Here is an 8605-nt window from a genome sequence, read left to right as displayed (position 1 = left end):
CCCCCAATATATACCTGTCTTTTGAGATAGTCTATTTTTTTCCTCTATCTTTTCTTTCTTTTTCTTCCTTCCTGCCTGTCTTCCTGCTTTTTCTTTTTTTCTTCTCATTTTAAACCCTTGACTGGCCTGGAACACAGCATGTATACCGGGCTGGCCTTGAACTCATAGAGATCTGCCTAGCTCTGCCTCCAAAGTGTTGAGATTAAAGATATATACCATCACTCCTGGCATAGATAAAAATTTTTTAAGCCTTGTAAATTATAGTACTTTATTTGTGGTGCTAGGGAAAGAACCCAAGGCCTTGTAGTTTCTAGGCAATTGCTCTACCACTGAGATATATCCCATCTCCAAGCTGAGTACTTTTGTACAAACAAAAAAGTTATAAAATGGCTTTAACAGGCTACTTGTTTGTTTGAATGAGTATGAGTGTTTGCCTGAATGCAGATATGTCGTGTGTTTATGTAGTAGTGACAGATGCCAGAAAGGGCAATGGATCCTCTGGAACTGTACTTAATGGCAATTGTGAGCCCTCAGGTAGATTCTGATAATGGGACCTGGGACCTCTACCAGAGCAGCCAGTGCCCTTAGCTGCTGAGTCGTCTCTATAGCTCCTGACCTAGATTTTACTTATAACAATTGTATATGCCTGTAAATCCAGCATGCTGGAGTCCTGGAATTACAGGTGTGGACCACTGTGGCTGGCTTCATCATCACCCCCCCACCATTGTTTTTTTTTAGATTTATTTGTTTACGTTGAGTGTTTTGCCTGCATGTATATGTGCACCACGTGGGTGCTGGGAGTCAAACCCAGATCCTTTATCAAAGCAACAAGTATTCCAAACTACTAAGCCACCTCTCTTGTCCTTCATAACTAATTCTTGACAGGAAGGGTTTGATTTCAGTTGCCAAACAGAGTAGAACAGAAGCTATTAAACCCCCTTCTGTTTCTGTTGTAGCGTGCTCTTCAGGATCCAAATGTTGCTGCCTTCATGGTGGAGCCCATCCAGGGTGAAGCAGGCGTGATTGTTCCAGATCCAGGATACCTGACAGGAGTTCGGGAACTCTGCACCAGGCACCAGGTTGTCCCACTCACTTTGCAGTGAGGCCAGACACGTCTGCACTTGTTTGGATTCTGCTGATAGGATAAATGATGAGTTCCAAGACTCGAGAAACACTAATGCTTAGCACTCTCTGTGGAAACTAACTTTTCAGTGTCTAGAACACTGACGAGATGCCGGGATGTGTGCTGAGGCTGTGTGCTCGTGCCGTGACTTCCTCCTCTCCTCCAGGAGGCTTTCGCTCTTCTGATCCTTCTCAAGTCCTGTCTGGTGTCCCTTTGCTTCAGACCTTGCAGCTCTTCTCCTCTTTCTTCCACCAAAGCTAACAGTATATTTTGCTCACTAATGAGAATTCTAGAAAATATTTGATAATTGTATAAGCATTAATTATGTGAATTTGTTCTTAGAGTGTAATTAAAGCCATTAAAGCTCTGCAAACTCTTCATGTTTGCACAGTGCTGTTCTGCCATGCAGAACAGTGCCACATGGGCCACTGGGAGGGGTTGGCTTGATACAGGAAACAGAGTTTCATAGGATACCATTGAATTATGTGGGTACTGAAAACATCTTCTTAGATCGCAGGGTGTGTCAGAATGACTCTTGGTGTGAAGACTGAAATAATGATAGTCTTTGTTTCATCGATACGTGAGAATGACAGTTGTGTTGCCTGTTGTCTCTCCCAGGTCCTGTTTATTGCTGATGAAATACAGACAGGGTTGGCCAGAACTGGTAGATGGCTAGCTGTGGATCATGAGAATGTCAGACCTGACATAGTTCTTCTTGGGAAGGCTCTTTCTGGCGGCTTATATCCCGTAAGTTCAATACCCCTTTATTTATTTCTGTTTCCTCCCCTGATGACTGTGACTGGGGTGCCTTTTGGGTGGTTTGATTTGGCCACGTGTGATATAGGCCACCTGGAGCATTGTAAAGATCCCTTAGGTGGCCCCCTGGGTTAGTGTTGACCAAGTGGACTGTGAGCCTTGGGATGCTCTGTAGCATTTGATTTAGATGGAAGCATTTCCCCTCAGAAGTTTCTACTCCCACCTTTCAGAAACTAGCATTACTAGTTGTTCAAAACCTTGTACAAGGGACATAAAGATGGGGGTGCATTTTGTTCTCTTTTGGGGAGGCTGCATCCCAAGCTAGTGATTGGTGTGGGGTAAAAGGACTTTGAAGGATAGAAGTTCCTGCTGAGTAGACTGAATTGTCTTCTTGCAGACAATGACCAAGTTTGCTTTCTAACCAGAGTATTTTGGAAAGGACTGTAATCTCGTTGCAGAACAGTTTTGCTTGGGGTGCAGAGATGTCTAAGTGGCTAAGAGCACTGGCTGCTCTTCTAGAGGACCTGGGTTCAGTTCCCAGCTCCCACATAGCAGCTCACAACCATTTGTACCTCCAGTTCCAGGAGATCCAACACCCTCTTCTGACTTGCATAGGCACTGTAAACAAGTGGTGTATAGACAAGCATGTGCACAAAACACCTCATGCACACAAAATAATAATAAAAACTTTTTTTTTCTTTTAGTTCTAAATGTGCGTGCTGTTTTGTTTTGTGCCACTGAAGTGTGTTTACTGCATTTGTAATGCTTTGTCTTGGGTTATGATTGAGAGTTAGAAGACAGATATAAACTTCGGGCTGAAGCCTTACAGAGATTTAATATCAGGATTATAAGGAGTATCTGTGTCCCTGGTGTGCTGAGAATATGAGAAGCAACATGATAGCTTCTGTCTTTCAGGTGTCTGCAGTGCTGTGTGACGATGAGATAATGCTGACCATTAAACCAGGCGAGCATGGCTCCACATATGGCGGAAACCCGCTAGGCTGCCGAATTGCCATTGCGGCTCTTGAGGTGAAAACGGATATGACTGAATGATTGCTACTTTAAGTAGTGTTGAAGTTATTTTTAATTTAAGTTCTGGCATAATAAGTTTAATAAGATTGCCAAGTGCTAGAGAACATGAAGTACAGAGAGAAGGTTTTAGGGGCAAGATACTCACAAATAGTAAGGTAACTTTTTGACTTGTGTCATAGACTGGACTCCTCTGGGCTTCTTGAGTTTGTAGTCTGTCACCTGGCTGCTGTCCCTTTGGTTTAATGACAAGATTTGTTTTTTTTCCTTGTTTGCCTGTTTGTTATACACAAGTCAAGGTTTCATTTAGTTGATATTGGCCTAGAATTTATCATGTAGCCCAAGCTAGACAATTGGAAATCCTCCTGCCTTAGCTGCCCAAGTGCTAGCATTACAGGTGACCACAAAGTCGTCTTCTTTTTTGTTTTTCCAGATGGCAGATTTGTGGCTGGTGGTCTTAGTTCAGTGAAAGAGTAAGGCTTTGGGTTTGATCCCTTAGTACCACATAGATAGACATGAAATCAGGAATGGTGGTACATACCTGTAATCCCAGCACTAGGGAAGCTGAGAGGCAGGATAATCACAAGTTTGAATCCAGCCCAGGAAGTAGACATAAGGTATAGTAACATGTTAGGGGCAGAAAAAAGGCAATTCTGTTACAGTTTAAAGTTAAGTTATACTTAGTCCATTGAGATGTTCAGATAAAACAGTATATTTTAAGTTACATTAAGCGAATTTTAATTTTTATTTTGCCACGAAGAATGATTGACAATGGATTTGTGACTAAAGCAATGCTCTGAGATTGTATCTGTTTAGCTAGAAATTAATACAGGCCCTGAAAATGAAGAGCACATGCAGGTGACATCACTTGGGTCTCTGTCTCATCACATGGGCATTTTGCCTGCAGCCTTACATGGGTTGCTCCAGAATACTCATTGGTATAATTTTTTTAAAAAACAGGTTTTAGAAGAGGAGAATCTTGCTGAAAATGCTGACAAGATGGGTGCTATCCTGAGAAAGGAGCTCATGAAGCTGCCCTCTGATGTTGTGACTGCAGTGAGAGGGAAAGGGTTGCTAAATGCCATCGTCATCAGAGAGACCAAAGGTAATGGCCATAGCACACATAAAGGGCACACATAGCCCTTTCAAAGACTAGTGTTAGGGCAGTCCTCTAACACTTGATTAGATAGTTGGCTAAGCCATTTAGGCAAAGTATGACCCGATTGTATTAATGTTATCTTAATAAACAGGAAGGCATGCTTAACTCATTTGACCAAGTGTTTATTCTTTGAAGACATTTTTATTTCCTGCCTCTGTTAGTTAGGCAGCTCTTTGCAATTCCTGGCTATCTTCTGTTAATCCTTTCCCCTCACTTGAAGACTTTATACATCCTGCAGAGGCCATAAAAGCAGCAGTAGGAATAAAAGGAATGACTTTGATGTTGATAATAAGGAATGGAGGCTTGAGGCTTCATTGTGTGCCTGACATCACTTATCACCCTCCAGGGCACCCTGCTGGTTTTCTTGGGTTAGCCCTTCCTTTTAAAGCAGTGATTCTAACAGAGGAACTTTGAGAAAGGAACCAAAGTATCTGACTGGCAGGTTGGACTTGGGCAGTACTCAGTGGTTGAGAACTGCTGCTGGGTAGTGATGCTTAGTTGTGCATGCTCAGGAGGTGAGTCCATCTCAGCAGTGTGCAGAGTTCCTAGGGTCATCTCAGCAGTGTGCGGGGCTCCTTGGGTCATCTCAGCAGTGTGCGGGGCTCCTAGGGTCATCTCAGCAGTGTGCGGGGCTCCTTGGGTCATCCCAGCAGTGTGCGGGGCTCCTTGGGTCATCTCAGCAGTGTGCAGGGCTCCTTGGGTCATCTCAGCAGGGTGCAGGGCTCCTTGGGTCATCTCAGCAGTGTGCGGGGCTCCTTGGGTCATCTCAGCAGTGTGCAGGGTTCATTTTGTGTCTCCTACCCAAGTTCTTTCATATTAGTTCCCCACGGTTGCATGTTAGGCATCCCTAATCTGAGAAGTGGAAACATCCTGAATCTGAAAGGTTTTGACTTAAACCCTCACACCAGAGGAAAATCCCTTACTTGACCCCAGGAGACAGGCCATAACCAAAATGTAGGTGCTCCAAGTATCTTGTGTGAAATTACCCTTAGGCTGTGCCAGTGTGAAATATGAGTTTCATGTTTATGTAGCCTCTTTTCTGAAATACATCCTTTCCTTCTGTATATGCCAAGATTCCTGAATCTGGAAGGAGCCTTGCTGGCTCCAAGCACTGCAGACAAGGGTGTTCTGCCTGTAACAGTCTAAACATGTCATTCAAACCTAGTTATGTGCTTGCTAAGAAGTCAGTAAGGCAGCCCCTTGAGTACAGCAGAGACTTAGAGCTTCTTTTCTTGGCACTGGGGACACTCTCTGGTGAGGCTGCACTGGCAGTGCCTATGACAGGGTGTTCATACATTGTGACCATTTTTCTTGTAGATTATGATGCTTGGAAGGTGTGCCTTCGACTTCGAGATAATGGACTTCTGGCCAAGCCAACCCATGGCGATATCATCAGGCTTGCCCCTCCACTTGTGATCAAGGAGGATGAGATCCGGGAGTCAGTGGAGATCATCAATAAGACCATCTTGTCCTTCTGAGAGTAGGAACTCCAGGGAGCCATCTTCAGACAGGGCTCTTGTGAAACTCTGCTTGCAGTGGGCAGATTCAGCTTGTCTGTCTCCTAAAAGACATTTTTTGAATATATATTATATATTTCAGTTGATGCATAGTAGAGTGGCACTTAGGAACCTGCAGGTGGCTGTGTGACAGAAGAGTGAGAGCGAGAGGCATTTCTCTTTGTTGAGGTTTGACTGTATGGGAACTTTCTAAGGAGAAACAGACCCATCTGCATACAGCCTGCAAATCAAGTCCTGCAGTCATTTACGGGGGATTTTACAATGCTGGTTTTCTTGCTGATGTGAATGTTTTGTATTTGGAAGTTATTTCTGAGATACTACATAAGAAACTAGCTTAACCTTGTGCAGTTGAATCATTATAATCAATGAATGTTAAGATGATTGAAGGTTAAGCATATGTAAAATACTGGTTTAAAGTAAACTTTGCATTGGCCAACACCAGAATGTATTATATAGATTCTGAGAATTCATTACTAAATTATACTTTAAGTGCTTGATTGCAATTTGTAAAACATTTATTTTCAGTATTTCTTTGAATAAAGCTTAATAGTCTTTTTACCCCAACAGAGTATTTTGTATTTCCATTTTGGTAATAATCAGTGTATTATTTCACCCTTATGACTGGCATTTCATCTCCTGTTGAGATCACTGGGTGTATTTCAGACTTTTTATTCTAAATAAAGCTATGACCAGTTAATATCTGTACAATGATGTGAGTCTATTTACTTATTTAAATTTTGTTTCATTTTTCTCTAGTGTGTTTTGTGTAATAACTTCTTATAAGGTGCTTGTTTTTCAACGGGGATGTACTTTTTGACCTGGACCAGTTCATTCCTCCTTGCCACCTGGGAGTCCCTTGTTCCTGAGGAGGCCACCATATTGATGCTGAACTTATTGTGGTCACCTGATCAGCATAGAGCTCTCTAGCCCAAAACTCCTGGACTCAAGCAATCCTCCTGTTTTAGTCTCAGCCTCCCAAATAGCTGCGACTTCAGGCATGTGCCACCTTGCCTCTGCAAAGGGGATGAAATTCATGAAGTTCAGCAGTGGCTGGGGCTAGAGAGATGACTTAGAGGTTAAGAGAGCTTGTTGCTCTTCTAAAAGGACCCAAGTTTAAATCCCCGTACCTGCGTTGGGTGGCTTATAACCACTTGTTTCTCCAGCTCTAGGGGATCTGACGCTCTTTAGCTTTTCTCAGCACCTGCACGCATGACTCATACATTAAAGAAAAGCTAAGTTCAGTAGTGCCTGATAGAACTGTGTGAGTGTGTGTGATTCTGCATTTCCTGCAGCTGCTCTCTGAGACGCAGAGGCTGCCTTAGGACCCGTGATCATGCATTAAGAGAGTCTTCAGAAGAGGCCTGAAGACAAGGTGGAACTGCCTCTGCCTCCTGAGTGCTGGGGTTAAAGACATATGCCACCACATCTTTAACTTGGAGCATGAAGCAGGGAGTAAAATGAAGTGAGCTGAGGTTCTCAAATCCTATCCCCAGCAACATATTTCCTTCAGCAGGGATGTACCTCCCCATAACCTCCCCAAACAGTACTACCAACTGGGGACCTAGTGTTCAAATGCCTAAATCTATGGGTGTCATTTCTCATTACAAGTAGAGAAGAAATGTCCACCTCGAAGGTAGGGGCATCCACTTAGCACATCACTCCCTATACTCTGTCACTGGGGATTTGTGGTTTGGATTCTCACCTCCCAGAGTACCTCATCAAAAGCAGTCATGGCTTACATGACAAAATCAAGGTTGGATGAAGACCTCTGGTTTTCCTAGAATAATGCTCCAGATGAGACCAGCATTGGTGTCAAGGTCCTTGGAGCATCCCCAATGTGTGGGCATATACTTCCTACAGGAACACCAACTTCCTGGTCCTTTATACACAACATTGCACTTCTCAATGCTGGCTGTACATTAGTCACTGGGCCTCTCATCCCATCTGTCTGGTATGTTGCAATCTCTAGAGCTGGGACCTTGGTATCAGGATAGCATATATTCCCAGGGGATTGTAAGAGTTAAACCTTTCAAGGTAGGTGTTTAAGTATAAAATTCAAGGTGTCATCCATTCAGCCATGCCAGACTGTGAGCTGCCATTAAGGGGCCACTGGTGAGAGAGGCTCACAGACCCTGCTTATGGGGCTTTTTAGTAGGCATATTTATTGGACAAAATGTTTATTAAGTTCTGCTTGGCTGGCCCCAAGGACTGGCACTGGTTCAGAGAAACGGCTTTTATCAAGCAGCCTGTGCCAAGCACTATTCCAAATATGTTAATTTTTGTCACAGGTGAGGTTACCTCCAAATACAGATGGGGAAACCAAGGTTCAGGAAAGGACATTTGCCTAACTCACGGAAATAGGTAGCAGTAATGCCCAGAGCAGGCAGGTCTAGGCTCTGAGGAGGCAGGGGTGTTCTAGGTGTCTCTCAGGCTGGGGGTTGGTACTACTGCTCCTTTGTCTCCGGAGCACGACTGAGATGCCCCTCGTGTATGCCAAAGCATTTCAATTTATTTCTAGTTTGGGGAAGAGATTCTTTAAAACGCCAGTGGGAGCCATTGTGGTGAATAATAAATACGCAGTAGCAGCTTATTCCTGCGAGGAAAAACTCAAATACAAGCTAGGACTTCTTCCATGGCTCCATGCATGTAGAATAGCTTGCTTAAGAGTTTTATTAGTTTCCCATCCCAACCTTTATTTTTATTAACTTGCAAATGATACTCGCCCCTTTGCATCAGCCTGTTCCATTTAACTGTTGATGAAACATCTGGTCTTTATAAATTGCATCAGGGTAGGTAAGGATAAGACCTTGGGTGGAGGGCAACTTAAGGGGGAAAGGGTTTCTGGGAAGAAACCAAGAAAGATTAAAAGAGCAGGTGTGGCTGGGCAGTGGTGGCACGTGCCTTTAATCCCAGCACTTGGGAGGCAGGCAGATTTCTAAATTCAAGGTCAGCCTGGTCTACAGAGTGAGTTTCAGAACAGCCAGGGCTACACAGAGAAACCCTGTCTCTAAAAACCAAAAA

General features: G+C 43.7%; 1 protein-coding gene across 1 annotated transcript in view; it reads left to right on the top strand.

Moving 5' to 3' along the window:
* Positions 1 to 6289, top strand: part of Oat (ornithine aminotransferase) — a 19340-nt gene extending 13051 nt beyond the window's left edge. Inside the window, exons 6-10 of the mRNA XM_031388595.1 lie at positions 957 to 1079; positions 1742 to 1870; positions 2795 to 2908; positions 3869 to 4013; positions 5385 to 6289. Of these exons, the coding sequence (XP_031244455.1) occupies positions 957 to 1079; positions 1742 to 1870; positions 2795 to 2908; positions 3869 to 4013; positions 5385 to 5545 (672 nt within the window). The 3' untranslated portion in view covers positions 5546 to 6289. The remainder of the gene's footprint in view (positions 1 to 956; positions 1080 to 1741; positions 1871 to 2794; positions 2909 to 3868; positions 4014 to 5384) is intronic.
* Positions 6290 to 8605: the final 2316 nt, after the last annotated feature.

This window comes from Mastomys coucha, unplaced genomic scaffold, assembly GCF_008632895.1.
Source record: "Mastomys coucha isolate ucsf_1 unplaced genomic scaffold, UCSF_Mcou_1 pScaffold21, whole genome shotgun sequence".
Classification (NCBI taxonomy): Eukaryota; Metazoa; Chordata; class Mammalia; order Rodentia; family Muridae; genus Mastomys; species Mastomys coucha.
This window is presented reverse-complemented; position numbering and strand designations above follow the sequence as displayed.